Source organism: Letharia lupina, assembly GCF_014066315.1.
Source record: "Letharia lupina isolate WasteWater1 chromosome Unknown contig_5, whole genome shotgun sequence".
Lineage (NCBI taxonomy): Eukaryota > Fungi > Ascomycota > Lecanoromycetes > Lecanorales > Parmeliaceae > Letharia > Letharia lupina.
Window position 1 is genome coordinate 620010 of NW_023502974.1, and position 21755 is coordinate 641764.

The following is a 21755-nucleotide window of genomic DNA, read 5'->3' on the forward strand; positions in this document are numbered from 1 at the left end:
GTCTAGTCTGTAGTAGTGTGACAAGCGTCAGGTAAGATTACAATGAAATGAAACCGTGTGTGCTTTATCTGGCATGATCGACCACGGTCTAAAATTACGCCGATTTACGGTGTGCAAAATTCGCCACAGTGGGACTGGGGATTAGTGGGTTTCTGATTCTAAGTCATCAACACCGTCTCTCGTCCTCAGGCCTGGTCTTAACTCCAAATGCAGCATAAATCGATCAGACCCTTGGAATCTTTCTGAGCTCTCCTTCTAAATTGAAGCTCTGAATGTTCCCTTGATCCATCCGAACATGGACTCAGCAAAACCCTGCTTCAACCCCTCCCCAGAACCTTCCATTCTCGAATGTCATGGCTTTGACTCTCATTTTTATCAAAACAGCCAACGAACGGCCGCCAGGGTGTCGAGAGAACTCCGCCAGAGAGCGATGCGAGTCCGCAAGAATCAAATCATCACCAAGAGGATCCCAACGACAATGCTTCATCGAGCGTGTCAGGGATCCTGGGTCCCATCATCGTACACTACTTCAGAGTCTGGCTCGTCTCCGTAAATAGCACCATGGTCATCGCCGTGTATAACACCATCAGCTCCGACTTCGGCCGCTTTCAAGACGCCATATGGATCCTGGCCTCGTATCGACTGGGCCTGGGGCCTGCTCAACCGTTGTACGGCAAACTCAGCGACATCTTTGGGTATCGAGTCGTGCTTACATTTGCTTATGCACTATTCGGCATCGGCTGCATTCTCTATAGTCGGGGTAGGGATCTGTCCGAATTTGCTGCTGGTCGCGTCGTGGCAGGCATGGGTGGAGTGGGGATGAGAAGCCTTGTCTCAAGTTCGATCCTGTCTCTGGTCCCGTTACGCGACGTGGCCCTATGGCGGTCGTGGATGTATGTGATGGTTACGTTTGGGGGAGGCGTTGGCGCGCCTTTGTGGTGTATCTTGGCGGATACGATTGGCTGGCGAGGTTCGTTTGCTTGTCAGGCTCCCTTGGCCGTGCTGGCTCTAACCCAGGTGTGTTGGAAGCTCCCGACTGACTCTGAACACAACACCAGCGCAAGAGCAGATGGCAGCCCGAAAGCCAGCGAGGGATCTCTGTCTAAGCTCCACCGCGTCGACTTTCCCGGCGTAATTCTCCTTGCCACTTTCATTATTGCCTTCCTACTTGTTTGGAAATTCGCCAGCAAGAGGCTTATGGTCTCAGATCCACTGATCCTCCGCTTGTTCGTTCTTTCGTTTACAGCTAGCCTGCTATTCCTGCTCGTAGAGGCAAAGTACGCCGATGAACCAATTCTCCCCTTAAGGTCGCTTGTTCACAGGGATGTCTTGATGGCGTACCTTATCATTGGGCTTTTGATCACCGGCTCGATGAGCGTAAATAGGCTCCAAAGTCTCCCGCCCAACTGTACAGACCGGAAGTGAGTGCAGATGTTCTCCTCATTGGCGTTGTACTTCCGCGTCACAGAACGAGCGTCAAAAACCATATCAGAGACCGCTTACCGACCTTACACCATCACATCGCCAGACCAACTATTATGGGACTCCAGCAGCTCTAGAAGGCCCTTCAAACGTCCCATTCATGAAACCCCCACATCACATGTCCAACCAGGGCCCACATAGGATAACAACAACTGCTTGAGCGGTCTCACGCCGGGCATAGCAAGCCCGAACAGGCCTGAGCAGGCATATACTCGTACCCCCGGCGCGCAAAAACTCCTATACCTACGGCATACATCTGGAGCGAAATGGCTATGTACAGGCACGGGTGGGTGGATGGGTGGGACAAACGTATGCAATGACTCTGAGAGAGAGACGGAATAGAATAAAGAGCCATTGACGGGCGCAAAACAGGTGACTATATAGTTCGGACTGGAGGCCTGTCTCCTACCCCTTACAGAGTTCCTGGCGAGGGTCGGAAACGGCGGCGATATCATGAGATCGACTAGCCTCCAGTCGCACTGTGGCGATTGGTACTCGTTTCGGAGCGCTGATTAAGTACGATTGCAAGAGGGACAGCAATTAAGCTTGGTTGGTGTGAAGGACGGACTCCTGAGGGCTGCATTACAGAATTCCTGTTTGCGTTGCGCAAGTGGGTTCTTGTCACGCTAGGGTATTGCAGGAGTGACTGTTGATTACTAGATCTCAAAGTGCATTATTCAAGTGCTAGAATTGAACGATCTGAGAGGTAGCGAAGTCTTTAGTTGATGCACTATTATCAACACTGGTAACAGACGAGGAACGAGATTGCCTCGTGAGGTTCGAGAGGGTCTGGCGATTGACTCGGACACCCTCGTAAGAGGGTGTTGGCTCCGGGCTGAGATGCGGCTCAAGTCTCCGTCTTGGCGAAAGATGAGGAGGTTACGTTCCTTGAGGGTTTTGCGGGCTCCGCGTCGATAATCGAAAGATTGTGGGGAGATAGGAGATCGACTGCTATTCGGACCGAGGTCGAAAATGTGCACAGCCGTGGTGCAGGCACCCAAATTGAGCGTAGAGGAGCCTGCTCTCAGACGCAGAGACATACACTGAGATGGGATTAAATTCAAGGTCGGGCAGGGCGAGTTGCGTATTCAGCACTGTCGATTTCACCCTCTTCCGAGCTTTCCATTCTGAACTTCCTTTCCATCGAACCTACCGTTCGCTCAACGCGGCTGCCACGCCTGTGCTCTTCAAGCACCTCGTTGTCGTCCTGGTACGTCATGAACTCGTCGTTGTCCATCTCCTTGTAGGTCCAGTGGAAAATGATCGTCTGGACCGCCAAGGCAATGGCCAATCCGGCCCAGATCCAGATCAGATACGGATCGACAGTCACGGACGTGAGCACTTCTCCCAACGCGGTTGCCAGCGCCGTGTTGAACAGGAACAGAGACATGACGACTGCCTTCATGCCTTTCGGCGAGCGGGCATAAGCGATTTCGTACGCGGTGACGTTGCAGAAGCACTCGGAGATGGCGCCGAGCGCCACGTTGGGTATCTGCCACCAGATGCTGATGGGCGATACGCCGGTGCCGATGGAGCAGGAGCTGGCATAGTAGCCGCAGGGCGAGGTCTCGTAGACGCGCCATTGGATGATGGCGCCGATAACGCCGGAGATGGCGGCCAGGATGAAGCCGAAGGTAATGCGACTGATGCGTCCGAACTTGATTTTGTACTTGCGCAGCATGGGGTAAATACCATATGATAGGATCGGGATGACGACAATGATTGTGAGCGGGTTGAAATTCGAGAGTAGATCATTGGGCGCACCGTTTGTGGTCATAGCAGCACCTTGATTGGTAAGGACGTTTCCGATGCCACCGTCATTGCTATACCAGATTGGAAAATAGAGGAAGATGGCGCACGCTGCGTATGTGCGAGCAGTATCATCTACCAACTGATCCGTCCATGAGATTGGGTTGCCATTGAAGGTCAGGATACCTTTATCGGCGAGCACGCTTGGCTTCGCGGCATTTAAATAACCTTTGCCCCAGAACCTGAACTTATTCTGCTTGATTGCCATACCAGTGATTTTGAATACATTAGTGAGAACCGAAGCATCAGGCGCTTTCTTGACGACATGCTTGTTCAAGATTATAAGTAAGGTTGGGAGAAGGAAGTACAAAATTCCAGGTGTGAGGTAGGCAAGCCAGTAGCCGACATCCTTCTCGCAGTAGGTCGTAGCTAGAGCGAAAAAGGCACCGACGTTCACCAAGCCGTAATATATCAACATGACGCGCTGGACAGTAGCCTCAGGGTCCATGATGACCTTTTCTCCGCTCTTAAGCACTTTGGTATATTCCTGCTGATGCACATATTGGTCGAGTATTGTCGGCGCGATGTTAGGCTGGAACATGCCTGGGGGGACTGTCAGCGACGCTACAAGTACCGATCAGCTGTCACCTACCAACGCCAAATGCAAGCATGAAAAAACTGATCAGGAACGGAGCCATGCCCTTGCCAGCTTGAAGCACGCTGGGAGCGGCTCCACCGATCATGATGACATGAGCAACACCGCAAATAAGTACACCAATCATGATGGTCTTGTAGCGACCCAGCTGAACGTCGGCAACGTACGCTCCATAGACGGGGATAGAGAAAGAGAGAAAGTAGAAGAGCAGCACAAAGGCGTTAGCGAACTGTTCCCCTTGACCAAGAGCTCCAGCAGTCTCTTGTGTGCCTGGTGGAGGAGCCCCGGCACCATTGCCGCCTAATATAGTTGATAAGCTCCAAAGTTTCACTTGCATGAGATCGGGTTTACTTCTTACCTTTAGGCAATGGGAACTCGATGAAGTTAGAGAAGACAGTCTGGACACCGTAGTATGAAGCCCGCTCTGCAAACTGAGCCGCACATAACCAGTACGAAACGGCTGGAATAGAGTCTGCAACCTTACGCAGTGTGTTTCGTTCCTCGTCGGTCGGTGGAGGGTATTCCTGTTGGTCGGCAATGCAAGGCCTCATGCCCTCTAGAATCTTCTCCTCGTCGACACTAAGACGTTTCTCCGGCTGACAGGCAGCACCATCGTTCAGCGCAAAAGGATTACTGCCATGGGGCTCCACAACATCTTTGGGAGGCTGTGTAGCCACGATATCGGCGAAGATATTGTTGTTCGGGGCTGCCAGCTGCTCAGCTGTGCACTGGCAAACTACGGGGCAGATAAGGAATACATACCCATCTTTTTGGGACGCTTCGGTCGTTGGTCTTTGGTCGATGTCAGTTGGGGGTAAACAAGTTACGTCGGAGTGAAAGAGGAGCAGGATGAGAAGCTATCTTTATGGTAAGAGCTCTGAGCTCTTCAATATGGGCCTATCACCCAATCTGGGTATGTTCTCTCGCAGCATACTTATCTGGAAGATAATCCAACCCATCAAGGGCGGGTTCTCGTCGCAGCTCCCCACTAGTGTACCGTTGCGTCACATCACATCCCTAGTAGATCTTCGGCCTATCACAACGCTGGTATCATCAGACTTGCAAAACAGCAAAACAACGTACAATGACGCTTACACTTGCAATTGCCATCGCGTTTCTATTCATGGTCCTGAGTTCCTCAGCTTCGACACACTTCTTTCCGCATCTCCCAGCATGGGTTTGCTTTTTCATCAACCGTGTCGCAGAGGAACATGATGATGATGATGATGATGATACTAATAGTATCACCGCGCACACTGCGCAAACAGTTCACAGTCAAAATCGATTTAAAGATGTTACCAAAGGAGCCGCGTGCTGCTTGAGTACCTGAGTACTTTACCCCTCAGTCCTGTAACATTACATCAATCAACCCGGCGAGCTTCTTGAGTAGACCTAGTGCGCCCAACCCATAGCGCCTGGTTGCGTCATCGGACCTGCTCTTATCTTAAGACTCTCTACCTCCGAGAGCTCGTAAGAAAGTAATGGCAACAGACGGAGGTGAGTGCCCAGGTGTCCAAGGCTGATGTCTTGGCACACCATGTGCTCCTGTGCGCTTGCGGTTGCGCTTTTTAGGACTCATTTCGGGCTTGTTACATTAAGGTCGGCAGGGGGTTTTTCGTAATGGTCTATGTAGGCTAGTTATGTAACAAGAATACCATAAGTATCATTTATAAATAAAGATTTATTATAAGATTTAATGTATCTACCCTGAAATCCTCTTGAACAATCTTCTCATATCAATTATTTTTCAATCTCATGATATCGTAGCTTAAAACTCCTCCCGGGAGTCTCCTGAGAAAGCGAGTCTTCTATAATTATTTCCGGAAATACGAGTGCCAAGGCTACTGTAAATTACATTCACGCTTTTTAATTTCTGACTTCAGATTCAAGCGATTTAGCCAAAGTTCTCGTGGGGGTGATATTCTCGAGGTCTTACGGGGGGTGGTGGGATGTGATGGCATGGGGTGTGATGGCATGGGGTGTGATGAGATGGGGTGGGATGAGATGATAATATTACGCCAAAATGTAAATTACAGCTTAGTCATTAGTGGTAGGACTGAGAAGATCTCCTGATTTAAGGGATCTCCTGGGCGAAGAATCTCCTAAGGTTTAAAAATACTCCTAGGATCTCTGTAAAATACGATTTTATTTTACACTATAGCTACTTATACCCTACAGAGGTCTGCACCGAAAGTCCTGCACCCGCCAAGACTCTTGCGCTCAGACTTCGGATAACGCCCCACCTAAAGGGCTACCTGGACAATGCGTCTGGAGTTCTTCGGAATCGCACCTAGCCCTAGCCAGGTTTCGGGGCTTAATACCCCTATCAAGCCAAAAGAAGTACCTAAAGTCCCATCCATGCGCTGTGAGAAGATATTTCTAGACTTCCCCTCTACAGGGCCGCTTTCCGAAAGTAAGGTTAGGGCTGCACTAGCGCATGTGCAGGACTTTCGGTGCAGACCTCTGTATGCCTTGTCAATACGAGTCGAAATATTCTCCGCCTACAAATTTGCCAAGACTATCCGGGGAGGATTAGTAAAAACCCCCTGCCGACCTTAAAGTACTGAGCTTTAGGGGCATTCGAGCCCAGATTTAGGCGCTTTAGGTTTTCGACGAGGCGTGATTCACGGCCTTGGCGCTGTTTCTGATTTTCGACGCCGACATCCGTTCTAACGGCGCGGATCGGTGCGGGTCGATGCGGGATCCGGCACTACCTTAGTCCCGGAGTAGCTGCTCCCTCGTTAATACCTTCCGTGCAGCTGTAAATTGAGGAATGGATTTAATATATTCAAACTGAAGCTAGAGCCTAAAAGTGAAAACAGAGCTGGAACACCATACCGTGCTCTGAGACGGAGAAATGGTGCATCCAGGGGATGAACGATTGAATGTACCGCAAATCAACCCATCTCCACGCCCTGATGGTGCGACCCAGCAAACGGCGGCTAATCAGCTGTACATGCGAAGTTATGACAGTCTAACATATACAGAATCTGGGCATCCAATCAAAACGGCTGCTGTTCCGTTCCACGCGGAGAAAATTACCGAAGTTCTGTGATGTGGACGCGGTAAGACTACAGTTAAGACATGACAGGAGACAGACAGCGAGGAGCGTAAAGGACGGAGTAGGTTTAGTATGACCTCATCGCCAGATCGTTGTTCAGTGTAGACACATCTTCCCGCAACGAAGCCTGGATCCCTTGTTGAGAGTTTCTCCCCGTGGGCCTTGAAGCCTCAAAAATGCGGAATGTAAAGATGTAAAGCGTTCAGGCTGACTCCTATGAGAGATTGTTCCAAGTAGCCATGCAACGCTGAAGTCTCTAGCCTTCCAGAATGTTCAAGGGCGGAAATGCTAGACTGAAGCTTAGCGCTTGCGAAGTAAATACCCCATGAGACTTTTCCGTCAACGGACGAGTGAGCCATCCGTTCCAGAATTTTATCACGATGATCATAGACCTTTCATTTCTCCTTTTTCAACTGACTACTTTATCACTCGCTCCATTTGCCGCACCGTCACCGTCTGCCTTCAACTCTGGCGGCATCTCAACCGGTCCCCCTGGTGAATCTGCAAGCCTAGCCGTCAAAACCTCAACGCCATCCTCTGTGACTAGCAAAGTGTGCTCAAATTGAGCTGTCCTCGAACCATCCAAAGTAACACTCGTCCAGTCATCGGGCCACGTCTTATCTCTGAAAGAACCCAGACTGATCATCGGCTCAATCGTGAAGGTCATTCCTGGTTTCGCGATTCCCACAGCTTTGTTCTTGTCATAATGAGGTATGTTGGGGGCGCAGTGGAAAAGTGAATTAATACCGTGGCCGCAGTATGTCCGAATGACGCCGCAGCCTTTTGACTTGGCATGTTTCTCGATGACTGTGCCTGGATCCTTGAAGGCCATGCCCGGCTTGACGAGTTTAATTGCTTCTTCCAGGCACTCCCGGGCTGTCTCCACCACGCGGACTGATTCTCGGTCCTTGAGAGCTTTCTCGCCAATATAGTATGTCTCATTTAGATCACCATGAAAGCCGCCGTGGTAGAGAGTCACGTCAAGATTGATTATGTCACCTTCCCGAATCATGCGCTGGTCTGGTATGCCGTGACATATGACTTCGTTGACTGAGGTGCACACGGACTTGGGGAAGCCCGAGTAGTTCAAGGGTGACGGATATGACTGGCAGCTAAATGAGCAATCTCATCAGTTTGGGCTCTAGGGATCAGGACTTACGTCTCTTTTAATACACTCTTTGTGCACCACCTCGTCGATGTAGTCCGTTGTGACACCAGGCTTGAGTTCTCTTGCAGCTACATCGAGGACTTCCCTGGCCATGCGGCAGACCTTCCGCATACCTGCCTGCTGCTTTTTGTCCAGACAAGTGATACTATTCCTCGCCGCGAACTTGTAGTTGGGGTTGCCACCCTCAGTCTTAGCATAATTTGGATGTGGTATCGATTCTGGAACGGTTCTTCTATCCGATAGCGGGTATATAGGTCTCAGGGGTCCGGTGTAGGGGAAGGTTGGAAAAGGGTTGTGGAGAGCGATTGCTGCGTTGCGATCAGTTGAAGCTCAGAAAGACCGATCACGGTACGTACAGCCAGATTTGTGGACAGACTTGTGCTCTGACTAAGAGACGGTCAGCTACTGGACCGCATGATGTTGGCCATGTGTACCTTACGAGGGTACAAGGTAGCCTACCCAACTCCTTTTGAAGCAGTCTTGTGAACAGAACGAGCTCTCTTTTCCAAGTTTTAGACATGTCGGACACTGCAAGGCACCGGCGTCTTTTGGACAGCCTACGCCTATGCAGTTCTTCGCCCCAGTCACAACCTCTGCCATGATGGATGCCAGTCAGATTGGTAATTGCTGTGGAGTTGAAGGTGGGGGTAATCGAGTTGCTTTATCCTCAGGCTGTTACAAGCTCCTCGGAGACTCCCCATAGGTCCTCTTAGCGTCGAGTACAATTTTAAAGATGATGTACCCAAACTCGCTCTCTGGAGGGTTGACGACAAATAACGGTGAAGTGGTAGAGGAAGAGCGGAAGCTACTTTAGTCTCTGGAGCGCGCGCTGCGAAAGTGAGCATAAGCGCCAAGAACTGTAGGGCTGAAAGTGCCTGGCATCGACCTATTAGCCGCTCTGTCCTTCAGAGATGTGCCCTCCTCAATCAGAACTCGCACGTTTTAGCGTTACCCTACGATAGTCTTCTATTCCACAATAGTCTCTTACCCTGCGATACTCTCCTACCCTACGATACTCTCCTCGAAAGCCAGACTGACAGAGTCGTATGTCGTTGGATCCTCGATCTCGATTACTCTGGAGAACTTTAAAGTCTCTTCGAAAACCTCGGCGCGCGCGTACGGGCCAGTTCGAGGGTTCGAGTGTTCAACACTCACTTACGACACCCAGAGTCCTTACCATCTGGCCTTTTGCAGGTTCCTGCCACCCCTCTTCGCCATTTTCCCTAGACCACTCGTGAACAGTACCTAACGAGTGTCAATAATCGTATCTCGTTACTGCCTTGCCAAGCAATGATCCTGGGTATGGCTTGGAGAAGTAGCCTACGTTCCGCTTGCTTGCAATCTGCGTCTCCATCCACAAAAATAAGCTCCTACTCTTTTCCCATACTCTCTTGAAGTCGCGCTTCATTCATTGCTGAGCCAAAGTCGAAGGACTATGAAGAGCTCTGAGGGTAGTTCTTCTTATCCAAGCTTCGAGTATCCACAGTACATTTAGTCTACAGACCATCGCCTTTACTTCATCTCAAAGAGGATCAACTACCTGTGCATCTGTCTCCATACTATGCAAACACAGGATCTTCATCTTGCATGGGCCTCAGGTGTTGGTTCTTGAACGTTCATAGAGCAAAATTGGGATTGGAGGATATGTAAAGTTAAGCTGGGCCTCTAATCACAAAATAGAGCTCACGACTCCTTGAGATACGTGGATCCATTGAAATCAACGGCCCGGGGTCTTTCTCTCGCCTCTTTTTTTTGCCCAAGAATACCTCTCTCGGCATGAAACTACCTTATTACCTTCTGCGATTCGGCTTTGTTGGGCTGCGCAGCTCTTGTTGTGCTGATGTAGGTGCGTCCAACATGCAAGGCGCGGGAAGTGCGAGTCGTGCATATGGATAGACTATTACTAATCTTCGGCGAACGGCTGGAGGAGGGGTGATGGTGGAACCCGTCAATCGTCACGCCAGATAGGAGACCGCTGAAGCAGACCTCGTCACTGCGGCCAAGACGGCAAGTTCACGCATTGTAAATCGATTGCCACCAGAGATGCAGCGAATTGAGGCAGGATATGTGGCGTGGAGGGGTACTGTTTCCGAAAACATTGCATCCCACGAGACCAAGAAGGTGTCCGGAAGTCTGCTCTCAATCCATCAGCGGCCAGGCACTCAAATATTCACGCACGCCTACCTCTATCCGCTGCCAAGCCTACGGAAGCAGCAACCGATCGTGCGCCAGGTCCATGATCCCAGCCAAAGACGGTGCCCCACAACCCGGACAACGCCTTCCAAACCGGGCCTGGTACAGCGACTAACGACGCAGCCTCACCCGAATTCTCCGAGCTCACGACGGGATCACAAAGGCCCCAAACCGGGTTACGCTCCGTAGTCCCCGCACCCAAAATCCGGCCCCGGGTCTGGACTCGGCAAGAAAGCTTACATGGAATGGGATTGGAAGAATTTCCATGCTACGGTACAATTTCTGGGTGTGTGAAACCGATTCTTGGCGTCAAGCGATCCCGAAGGTTTTCGCATACGCCGAATCCGCCCAGCGACCGTACCTATTGCCTAAAACCATGCACTGCAGTCCTACACTCGGTATCGGTCGGGAGAACGAACCAACCGGAAGAGCCTCTGCGCCGACTCTGCCGAATACCTCATCCATGGTCGTTGCTTTGTCACCACCAAAGGCCTCGATTCCGATCTTCATTCGGAGCGAGAGGCTACATCGGATTGGATAACCGGCCTTTCTACTCTGCAGCTTGTTTAGCTTGCTGGAGCTCAGACCCACTTGGCCAGCGGAAGGACCACGTCCTCCGGAGACCCCGGGTCATCCACGGGACAACGGCGCGGCCCCTGGCAGCTGTGCAGAGTGCGGTGGATCGTTTCTCGGTCGTCGTGGATGTTGATCTTACGGCCCCGCGTAGGTCGCGAGCCAAGCACTCGAAGTCCGGATCTCTGATTGTCGTAGAGTACTACCAGTCCGATAGAGTGGTTGACCAAATCGAGCTGGATGAAGGATGGTGTTTCCAATGGGGCTGCGGTTAGAATAGCCCGTGGGTCGAGTGTAGAACCGCGGAAAGGTTGCCTAGGTGTTGCTCTAGAGTAACGTTACGTCAACAGTCGCGCTAGATGAGATCTCCGCTTGAACAGACGGCTAATACGTTGAGGACGTGAGAATTGACATTTAATTTTGTCATGTTTCCCCCACCCCCCGATTGTCGATCGTGATTTTGTTTCTAATCTTTGAACAAGGGGATTTTCGTTGATACCAGCTCCAACCATTTACGAGCACAGCATATCAAACAAAAGAAACTAGTCAAGCTTCCACAAGACAGCGAGCGTGTTGCGGCCAAGCGGTTCAACTCATGAGATCGCTGGGCCAATCTATGCGTCCCGAGTCTTTCACAGGTCGCTTCTTCTCTTCATACGAACATTGAAGTCCCTCTGCCTCATGTTTCCACCGGTGATGATCGTCCATTCTTTCTCGGGGTCAACAAGAGAAATCTATCATGTAGTCAGTGGTGCGGAATTCTCTCCTCGGTAAATTGTCATAGAGTAATGGGGAAGGTACCTCGTATGTCCTCATCAGCGATGGCACAAGCTTGTAAATTTCCATCAAAGCAATATGCTGGCCCAAACACACATGAGTTCCCGCGCCAAACTGGAACATGGCTCGCTCCATCCCGCGCGTTCTCTCCGCATCTGCGAGCCAGCGCTCTGGGCGGTAGGTATCAAAATCTTCTCCAAACGTGTTCTCATGACGCTGCACAACCCAGCCATTGCATCCCACAAGGGTACCGCCGGGAATGAAGTTCCCGCAGATGGTGGCTCCCGACGGTGGCACGATACGTTCGGGCATCATCCCGAAAGCAGGATGCATGCGGAATGCTTCTTGAATGCAAGCGTGGAGATAGGGCAGCTCGCGGGCTTCGGAGAAAGGGGTCTGGAAGTATGTTGAGTTGGTGGCCGAGGATGCGGGTTGGAGATGTTTGTCCAGCTCTTCTCGGAGCTTAGAATAGCAGCCGGGGGTGCGTAGCACATAATAGAAAATTGCGGTCAAAGAGATCGCGCTGTACTCGGAAGCCAAATATGAGTAAAGGTGGTTTTCGGATGGAGAAAGGGATGAGGGTCCTGACCTTGTCTCGGCACCAGCCAACATTGTCGACAGACTAAGACCCAACACCGCTTTGTCGGTGATGTGCTCCGGGCGTTCCTGTTTCGCTCGTCGAAACTTATCGAGCAGATCTTCTCGTTTGTCGGTACCATTCCCGGTGAGCTTCTCTTGCTCCCTCTCCCGAATGCGCTGAATTGCAAAAGTGGCGCCGGGAAAGGTGTTGCCGGCGTACCATCCCCGTCTTTCCAGCCACATTAGGATAAGGTTATGCCTGAGGAGCATATCCACCCAGGGCATTTGACCCACCTGTAGGGATAAGTTTGAGAGTTTGGTGAGGAGAAAAAGTTCAAGGACACGGGATGAACTTACAATGAAGCTGTAGTTGACGAAGCTCATCACCCAGCCAATTATTCCGTGCATATCTTCACCGTGTGTTATAAAACCATGGGGCTTGCTGTAAGTCAAATCGCTCATGACATCGAATGTGAAATAGTATAGCCAGGTAGGGAAGTCAATAACGTTCCCGGTACCGTATCTGTTCACAAAGCGATTATCCATTTCAGCCATAAAGACTTCAATGGTCCTCTCCACGAAAGGTTCATATGTCAATACGGTGGTTTGAGTAAAGAAAGGGTTCATGGCTCTTCTAACGTTCTTGTGCCAATTCGGGTCGGTACTTGAGAACAAGGTGTGTGCATATTCGCCCATGGAGACAGCCGCGTTGACAAAGTATACATCAGACTTCAAAGGCAAGACGTTCATTAGAATCTCGGTCGGCACTCCCCTCAATGACCGTACTTGGATGGTACGTACCTTGTCCCAATTCTTCCCGGCTCCGAAGATATCGCGAATGGCTTGCGGATCTCGAAACGAGAGCACATTTGGGCCTACTCGCACGACATCTCCAAAGCGGTCGTGCAGGTCTCTAAACGGTATTCCTGTGTTTCGGCAGTGGTAGACGAATCTCCAAGCATCGGTGAAGGAGGCCAACAGAGGGCCTTTGAAGCGTCGAAGGCCATAGATGTAACGAAAAGATAGGAATCTAATTCCCACCGTGACGATCAGCGCAAGGCCAAGCCAGGAACGCAAGGTCATGGTAAAGATGGTGTCAGCGAAATGAGGGATGTAGAGCCGAAGTTCAGTGGCAGACACGAGGGCAGAGGAAATGCTTTTCAATGTGGGCGATGGGCATCACGGTCCCCCTCGGTCCCAAATTTTGGTCGGAAGAGGGTATGGCAAATGCATATGCACGGTGTCAGCATCGGCCGAATGCGCGTAAGGCCGTACCGTGGTAGCGTTGGCTGCTCAAGACGGAGGTATAGTATCATGCATGGAGCTTTGCAGCCCCACACGAGTGCTGGAGTCGCATTATTGGTGGGGCTATACCGAGACTAAGAATGGCCGAGTGTCGAAATGTAAGTCCGTCAGGTAGGTAATAAGACAAAAGTTTCACACCCAGTATAAGAAGGATTCTGTCTTGTGGTATGTGTAAAGATGATCAGTTTCTAGCTATGGAAGAAAGGAGCGACAGTACCTTAGTACCTGAAGTAAAGTAAGCTATCTCACAGAGGTCGGTACCGAAAGTCCTGCACAGCGCTAGTAACCGCCCTAACCCTAGGGTACTTTCGAAACGGTGGCCCTGTAGCTGAACTAGAATAGACTAAGGTACAGTCAAGAATCTTTGTTGGAAGTCATACCCCAAATTATGGGATACTTACAAATTCATACCCCATCTTACATTTTCATACCCCTCACCAAAAGAATGGGGTACTAGTACCTGTATGAATTTGTAAGAATCCCATAGTTTGGGGTATGTTTTTCTAATTTGCCCCGTCAGATAATGTATACTTAGATCTTAAGCAGCTCTAAGCAAGCGTATTGTCTAAGTACCTTAATTTCTCCGGAATCTTTGTTCGGCACGTGGAGGACTTTCCGAGTAAGTATCTGTACCTTAGGGCTTGATTCCTTAGACTAGCTCCACGCTTGCCGATATAAAAGTTAAAAGAACGACAAGTAAGGCAATAAAGACACCGCTAAAATATGCAATCAGACAATGATGCAACTACTACTTTGTTAGTCGAGCAAATCATCTATCGCAACATCAAGTCATCCCCCATACATCTTTCTATTTTCCTAATTTCCGTGACGTCGACTCGCAGAAATTATCTCGCCAAATGTTCATCTTACGAAGCATCTTCCCTCATCTGCATGCACTCTTGAAGAGTTGCCGATGGACTCTCTTTCATTCGTTTTATGCAATGGAATAAGAATTCAAACACTTTTGAGTGTAGAGATGAAGCTTATGTAGGAGAGAAGACCTGCATGAATATAGAAAGCCATAATGAACAAGTCATTAGTCGAGCAAACTATCCGGCGCACATCGCAACAAAAGAGTGAGGATAATTGTCGTGACATCACCTCGTACGAACAGTCTGGTGGAAGTTTGGGCTCCTAGCTCGCCAAGGGGGGGAAGAGTTTTCGGGAAGTCATCACATCCTGAGCATAAGCGACTCGACTGGGTTCAAACCCGAGCATATGCGGTGATCCACAGTACTCTGGGGCGGGCTCTGCGTGAATTTAATCCTAACCCTCTCAGACCCTAATCCTCTCGGAGCTAATGCCTTCGTCGGCCCTCCCAAGGGGCGACTGCCTCGAGCTGGGAGATCAAATAAAGATGGGTAGATCTGCCTGGTGCTCAGCCTCCAAGGCTCTTGTGATCACTCTTACCAGCAGAATTGTCGAAGCCATAGAGCGGTTAGTCTATCCCCAACTCTATCATTCCTTCCAGAATGGCGCTTTTGCCATCACTCGTGGTCTTTGGCCCTCAAAGCAAGAAGCCCAGAGATCAGGCGCTTGGAAAAATTCGTTCCTTCATCCGTCAAGATGCGGCGCTGCGCCCTGTGGTCGACGCCGTCAGTGATCTTCCCAAGCTCTGGCCTTTCTTTTCCGCCAATGATCCTCGCGTCTTGGAGTTGGATCCTGGACTCGAGGGTTTACAAGCACTGTCAGATTGGATCGCGACGGGCGAAACATCCTTGCTATCCAACTCAACGTCTGGCATAGTGGCACTTCCATTGCTTGCCATTGTTCAAATCGCCCAGTATTTCCAGCTACTCAGGAAACATTCAATCAACCACGAGGATCTTATTCGAGCGACGGCCAACGGCGCTGGATTCCAAGGATTTTGCACCGGCTTTTTGATGGCAGTAATTGCTTCAGGCTCCTTAAGTGAAGAAGACCTGGCACATAAATTTTGCAATGCTGTTCGCCTCGCGGTGGGCATTGGCATCTACAGTGATCTAGGTGTTGTTGGAGAATCAAATGAGCAAACCACCCTGGTCGTGCGTCTCAAAGTCAGGAGCCAAGCGCAAGAGATCGTTGATTACTGTCCCAGCGTCAGTGATGATTGTTTCTAGCGTACGAGTCCACGGTATCTAACACCCTCACAGGTCCGTATTGCTGCTGTAATCGATATGCAAACAATCACTGTGATAAGCCCCGCATCCGCCCTCACGTCGCTAAAAGCCTACATCACACTTCATGGGCTTACGACTCTGCCCGTGCATCTAAGCGGCAAAGTACACAACCCAGACAATACTGATCTTGCTGCGAAGCTGCGGAGTCTTTGTCTCCAGAATCCATTATTGATGCTTGAAAATGCGTCGTGCATCCAAACAAAAGTGAGGTCGAATGCATCCGGACGATTGATGCCCGAAGGATCAGCGACCGATCAAGTGATAGATACCATACTCACCTCTACATGTCAATGGCACGACATCATGACTACGGCAGCGCAAGAGCTCATGCACACTGGCCGAGGGTCCCATACAATCGCTGTCTTTGGGCTCGCCGACTGCGTCCCACTCACCACATTTCATGACGCCGGATTGGAAATCATCAAGATCGTGGGTGAAGAACTGGCGGAGATACCTACGCTCGCTCCCTTGCCAGCTGAAACAGCCAAATACCCCACTCGGGCCCCATCAGTCGAGGCTATAGCTGTTGTCGGTATGGCATGTCGCGCGCCTGACGCTGATAATGTCGAAGAGCTTTGGGATATCATATCCTCAGGCAGGTCCACAATGGTGGAAGTACCTAAGACGCGCATTGACATACACGGCGGATATCGTGTCTCACAAGATACCAAGTGGATTGAAGGTCGTAGATTCTACGGTAATTTTGTTTCAGACATTGATGCTTTTGACCACGCCTTCTTCTCTGTGAGCTCTCGTGAAGCCCTGGCTTTGGACCCGCAGCAACGTTTGCTCCTGGAAACAGCTTTTCAGGCCGTCGAGTCGAGTGGCTACCTCCGGAAGCACCATCGAGAGGATGGCGACAACGTCGGTGTTTACATCGGAGCCAGTTTCATAGACTACGAAGAGCAGTCGTCTAGTCATCCTCCCTCCGCATATACCTCCACGGGCACAATTCGAGCATTTCTTTGCGGTAGACTCAGCTATTTTTTCGGTTGGTCAGGACCGTCAGAGGTCATAGATACGGCATGTTCGTCTTCTTTGGTTGCCGTAAATAGAGCGTGCAAATCTCTCCAAGCGGGAGAATGCTCCATGGCTATCGCAGGAGGGGTCAACCTTATGACGACAGCAACCGAATTCCTGAACCTGGGGAAAGCCGGCTTCCTGAGTCCCACAGGGCAATGCAAGCCATTTGGTCAAGCAGCGGACGGATACTGCCGTGGCGAAGGAGCAGGAGTTGTGGTACTCAAACGTCTCACTCAGGCCCAGATGAATGGCGATAAAATTCTTGCAGTTATTCCTGGTATAGCCACAAACCAAGGCGGTCTTTCCGCATCGATCACGGTACCGCACTCACCATCTCAGGTAGCACTCTACAAAGAAATTTTGCGTCAGGCGGGTATGCAGCCTTCTCAGATAAGCTACATTGAAGCGCACGGAACGGGGACTCAAGCCGGCGATCCACTCGAGATCGATAGTATTCGGCAGGTATTTGGAAGCAGCCAAAGAAGCAGTACGGTGGAGATCGGCTCAATCAAAGCTAATATTGGGCACCTTGAAACAGCAGCCGGCGTCATCAGCTTGATAAAAGGTATCCTGATGCTCAACAAGAACATCTTACCTCCCTTGGCAAATTTTGGAGTTTTGAACCCCAAAATAGCGGACTTGGCGAAAGACCGAATGGCTATTCCCACATCTGCGAAAGCATGGGAGTCTCATTCTCGGACCATGTGTGTCAATAGCTATGGAGCAGCTGGCAGCAACGCCGCCTTAGTGCTATGTCAAGCCCCGGAAAATACCAAACAATCCACATCCCAGTGCGCGAAAGATACTCTGTTTCCATTGATCATTGGAGCACAAAGTAAGCAAGGAGTACAACGATACGCAGAAATCTTGAAAGGTTTTCTCGGAATCCGGGAAAAGCGTTGGGCAATGGGTGATATAGCGTTATCATTGGAGAGAAGACACAGAAAGCAGCGTTTCTTTTGGACTTCTACATCCTCGACTAAGGAGGCCCTGATGCGCTCGCTGGATCTGAGTGAGGAAGACATTGCAGAGACGCCAACAGAGTCCAAAAAGGTTGTCTTGGCATTTTCCGGTCAAAGTCGAAGGAACATTGGCTGCGATAAAAGCCTCTTCGACTCTTGTCATATCTTTCGATCCATCGTCCATCGATGCGATAGCGAGATAGTTCGTCTTGGCTTTCCAAGTATTCTCCCTTCACTGTTTGACGCAAATCCAGTATCCGATGTCATAGTGCTTCAAAGCGGCACCTTCGCATTACAGTACGCATGTGCCAAATCATGGATGGAATGTGGTCTCAAAGTCGACGCTGTGGTCGGGCACAGTTTCGGCGAGCTGACGGCAATGGCCGTATCTGGAGTCTTGTCACTCGAAGACGCCCTCAGGTTTGTTACCTCTCGGGCGGTACTCATGAAAAAGCACTGGGGAGCAGGATGCGGATCAATGGTTGCCATTCATGCGAACGTTAGAGATGTCACACGTATGGTCGATTCCGTATCGCTTGACGAGGGCCCTGTGGACATTGCTTGCTACAATTCGCAAGCAAGCCAGGTTGTTTCGGGCTCTGAAGCAGCGATAGCCAGGGTTTTGGCGTCTATCAGCAGCGACACCAAATACCAAAGGCTTGATGTCAGTTACGGCTTTCATTCTCGGCTTTGCGATAGTCTGTTGGAAGAGTTGATGGTGGTCGCTCGATCTTTGACGTTTCGTCGACCAGAGATTTTGCTCGAAAGCTGTACCAAAGAGGGCATAGATGCCATCTCTCCTCCCAGACTCGTCCAGCAGACCAGAGAACCAGTTTTCTTTCTCTCGGCTATTCAAAGACTGGAAGCGAAGCTCGGCCATTGTGTATGGCTTGAGGCTGGCGCCGGATCATCAATAACTCAGATGGTAAAGCGTGCGACTTCAAGTCCGGCAGATCACCATTTCCAAGCCTTGACTCTTCGGGCTGGACTGGATGGCACGTCGCAGCTTTCCGAAGTCACAATCCAATTATGGCGACAAGGTCTCTCGCCAACCCACTGGACTTTCCATTCACCTCATAAGAATTCTCTTGAGCAAATGTGGCTTCCACCGTATCAGTTCGAGCGAACTAGACATTGGCTTCCCTACGTCGATCGAGCTATGGAGATCTCGAAAAATCAAACAGTAATTGATAGTACGAGATTGGGAAGCCAGACGACCCGTATACCGGTGGAGTTGGTGACTCCTGGTGACTCCGAAGACAAATTCATGATTAACACAGCGTGCCAATATTACCAGGCTTTAGTTTCTGGCCACGCAGTCCTCCGGCACCCTCTCTGCCCTGCATCAATGTATATGGAATGCGCTACTATGGCGGCGCAAAGCTCGAGTGGGTCCATGCAAGGGAAGTCTCTTTGGTTCAAAGACTTAACCATTGACGCGCCCTTGGGAATCGATGCTGGACGCGCCGCAATACTTGTCTTGGAAAAACAAAGCAAGGAACAGGATTGGACATTCTCGGTGACCAGTTCGCCGAAGAATGACCAAAGAAGCAAAACGACATCTCATGGAAAAGGCCGCCTTGGCTTCAAGCAGCCGGGAACCGACAAAGGGGCGCAGACACATCACTATGAGAGGCTGATGAAAGACCGTATCTATTCAATTCGTGCGGCAAGCGGCACCGAGACTCTAAAGAGTCACCGAATATACGGTATGTTCTCTCGTATAGTCAATTACGGGACCATCTTGAAGGGCATTACATCAATCACACTTGCCGGAAGAGAAGTTGTGGCGGAGGTGGAAGTCCCTTTAAGTGTTTCCGACCAGGCGAGTAGCGCAAGGTCGATTTGTGATACCGCCACGTTGGACAACTTCATCCAAGTTGCCGGTCTGATGCTCAATACAAGCGATGACTGTGATGCCGAAGAGGCTTTCCTAGCCGTAGGGGTCAAGGACATGTTTGTTTCTGCTGGCTCCAACCTTGCAGATAGTAGGTCCTGGACAATCTACGCTTCATACACGCTAATCGATGATTCCCGAGCCTGTGCAGACGTTGCCGTCCTGTCCAAAGATCAGACACTCGCAGTAACGATCAATGGCATTCAATTTGCGAAGCTCTCGTTCAAGAGGCTCCAAAAACTTCTCGAGTCCGCAAACAAAGGGCATGACGTGGATACTGTCAAGCCCAAGGTCGAAATCGTACCGTCCCAAACGCCCATGGCCTCATCGGGATCCGAACCAGTCTCAACCTCTGGCGAGCCTGCACATATCGATGGGCAACTAGAAGACCTGCTCGCTTCGATCCTTGAGATCTCCGATGGAGTCATACCGGCAGACGTCGCTATGGGCGAACTCGGCCTAGATTCTCTCGCAGCAGCTGAATTAGCAGATACTCTCCAGTCAGAGTTCAAACTGGAAAGCGACTTGTCTGACCTGCCCGAAATGACATACGGAAACCTTCGCAGACTCCTTGGCGCGGATCCTGATAGAAAGCCACTCACCCCTGGTTCTACCAATTCAACCACATCGTATGACAATGGCGGTCATGGGTCCGGGAATGCGTTTTCTCCGGATAGATACAGCTCCAGCTCCCTGGCACCAGATACTCAGCCAACCGGGAAAGATGCAAGGTCTGAGGCGAACGATCCTGTCTCCATACTCTCAAGGAGCTCTTTATCTTTCCATAGCTTTGCGTCTGAACGGAGTTTTTCTGATTATTGGAATGTCGTCTCACCCAGACAAGATAATCTGATGCTTGCCTACATCGCAGAAGCATTCAAAATCCTGGCAGTGGACTTATGGGCCATGAAAACCGATGAGGATGTGCCATCGATTCAGATATTACCGAAACATCATCAATTGCTTCAACGTCTGTGGGAAATCCTCGAGCGACTCCGCATTGTTACATTCAGGGACAAGGCGGTGGTGAGGACAGCTAAAGTCATTTCGTCAACCCCAGCTGCGACAATTCTCCACGAACTTGAGAGTGCATTCCCGGCATATGCAGGGGAATTTAAGCTCATGTCTCTCACCGGCTGTCGACTGGCGGAATGCTTAACTGGTAAAGCGGACGCGGCAAGAATCTTATTTGCCAGCGCACAGTCACAACAAATTCTCGGTGAATACTACACTCATTCGCCACAGTTGGCATGCTCAACGGACGTGCTTGTAGAATTTTTGAGCCAGATCATATCCAGTGAGGGAAATGGCAGAGGAATTAGTATCCTGGAAATTGGCGGAGGGTTCGGTGGCACTACAACAGCATTCGTGAAGCTGCTGGGTGCTATTGATCGTCACATATCTTACACATTCACGGACATTTCGCCCAAACTCGTCAAAGCTGCAAAATTTAAATTTTCAATGCACTCCTGGATAGATTTCCAAACACTGAACTTAGAGGAAGACCCGTTGCCATCGCTCCAAGGAAAGTATGATATCATACTCGGAACAAACGTGGTACATGCGACATCGGATGTCGTCAAGACTTGTTCACGGATCAAGTCGCTCCTACGAGATGAAGGCATCATGGCTTTGTCAGAAGTGACACGCAAGATCGATTGGTACGATATAGTCTTTGGGCTCTTGGAAGGCTGGTGGTGCTTCAAAGACGGTAGGGATTATCCGCTCCAGCCCGCCGAATACTGGCTCCAGTGCTTGGAACACGCTGGGTTCAATGGACGTGCAGTCTCCGGAGGCTCTAGCACCGAAGCCAGAACGCAAACTGTTGTTCTTGGATGTAAAACTTCCCGGCCGCTGCGAAGCATCAACTACCAGCATCCAGAACCCTCCGTTGATAATAATCCTGAGAGGCCTACGCAGCAGGTTCCTAGCCCAAGTGACCATTCAGTTGATCGGCGCAACATCGTTGCCAAGAACGCTCGAGAATTTGAAGTGTCGACGGTGCCCTATAAGACAGTCGGGGCTCTCTCAATTCTAGCAGACATCTACTATCCACAGTCAAGGGAAATGATCAATGCCAAACCAATAGGTAAACCAGCGACCACCCTTCAAACCCGTGTCAGAGAATCTCCCTAATTTCCATCTCTAGCTCTTATGATCCACGGAGGCGGC

General features: G+C 50.4%; 5 protein-coding genes across 5 annotated transcripts; 2 read left to right on the forward strand and 3 right to left on the reverse strand.

Moving 5' to 3' along the window:
- Positions 1–561: 561 nt before the first annotated feature.
- On the forward strand, positions 562–1642 carry HO133_008428 (uncharacterized protein; the record flags this gene model as incomplete). The annotated part of the gene is made up of 2 exons (XM_037299294.1): positions 562–1377; positions 1469–1642. 2 exons carry the CDS (start codon positions 562–564, stop codon positions 1640–1642), a joined length of 990 nt encoding a protein of 329 aa, XP_037155295.1.
- A 900-nt stretch (positions 1643–2542) lies between these two features.
- HO133_008429 (uncharacterized protein) lies at positions 2543–4652 on the reverse strand (the record flags this gene model as incomplete). The annotated part of the gene is made up of 4 exons (XM_037299295.1): positions 2543–3834; positions 3884–4186; positions 4245–4592; positions 4649–4652. The coding sequence occupies 4 exons, from the start codon at positions 4650–4652 to the stop codon at positions 2543–2545; spliced, it is 1947 nt and encodes a 648-aa protein (XP_037155296.1).
- Positions 4653–7356: 2704 nt separating this feature from the next.
- Positions 7357–8715, reverse strand: HO133_008430 (uncharacterized protein; the record flags this gene model as incomplete). The annotated part of the gene is made up of 4 exons (XM_037299296.1): positions 7357–8052; positions 8107–8423; positions 8472–8502; positions 8575–8715. 4 exons carry the CDS (start codon positions 8713–8715, stop codon positions 7357–7359), a joined length of 1185 nt encoding a protein of 394 aa, XP_037155297.1.
- Positions 8716–11513: 2798 nt separating this feature from the next.
- Positions 11514–13320, reverse strand: HO133_008431 (uncharacterized protein; the record flags this gene model as incomplete). Its single annotated transcript, XM_037299297.1, has 3 exons — positions 11514–11615; positions 11683–12531; positions 12595–13320. 3 exons carry the CDS (start codon positions 13318–13320, stop codon positions 11514–11516), a joined length of 1677 nt encoding a protein of 558 aa, XP_037155298.1.
- Positions 13321–15014: 1694 nt separating this feature from the next.
- Positions 15015–21719, forward strand: HO133_008432 (uncharacterized protein; the record flags this gene model as incomplete). The annotated part of the gene is made up of 2 exons (XM_037299298.1): positions 15015–15620; positions 15675–21719. 2 exons carry the CDS (start codon positions 15015–15017, stop codon positions 21717–21719), a joined length of 6651 nt encoding a protein of 2216 aa, XP_037155299.1.
- Between the last annotated feature and the right edge of the window lie 36 nt (positions 21720–21755).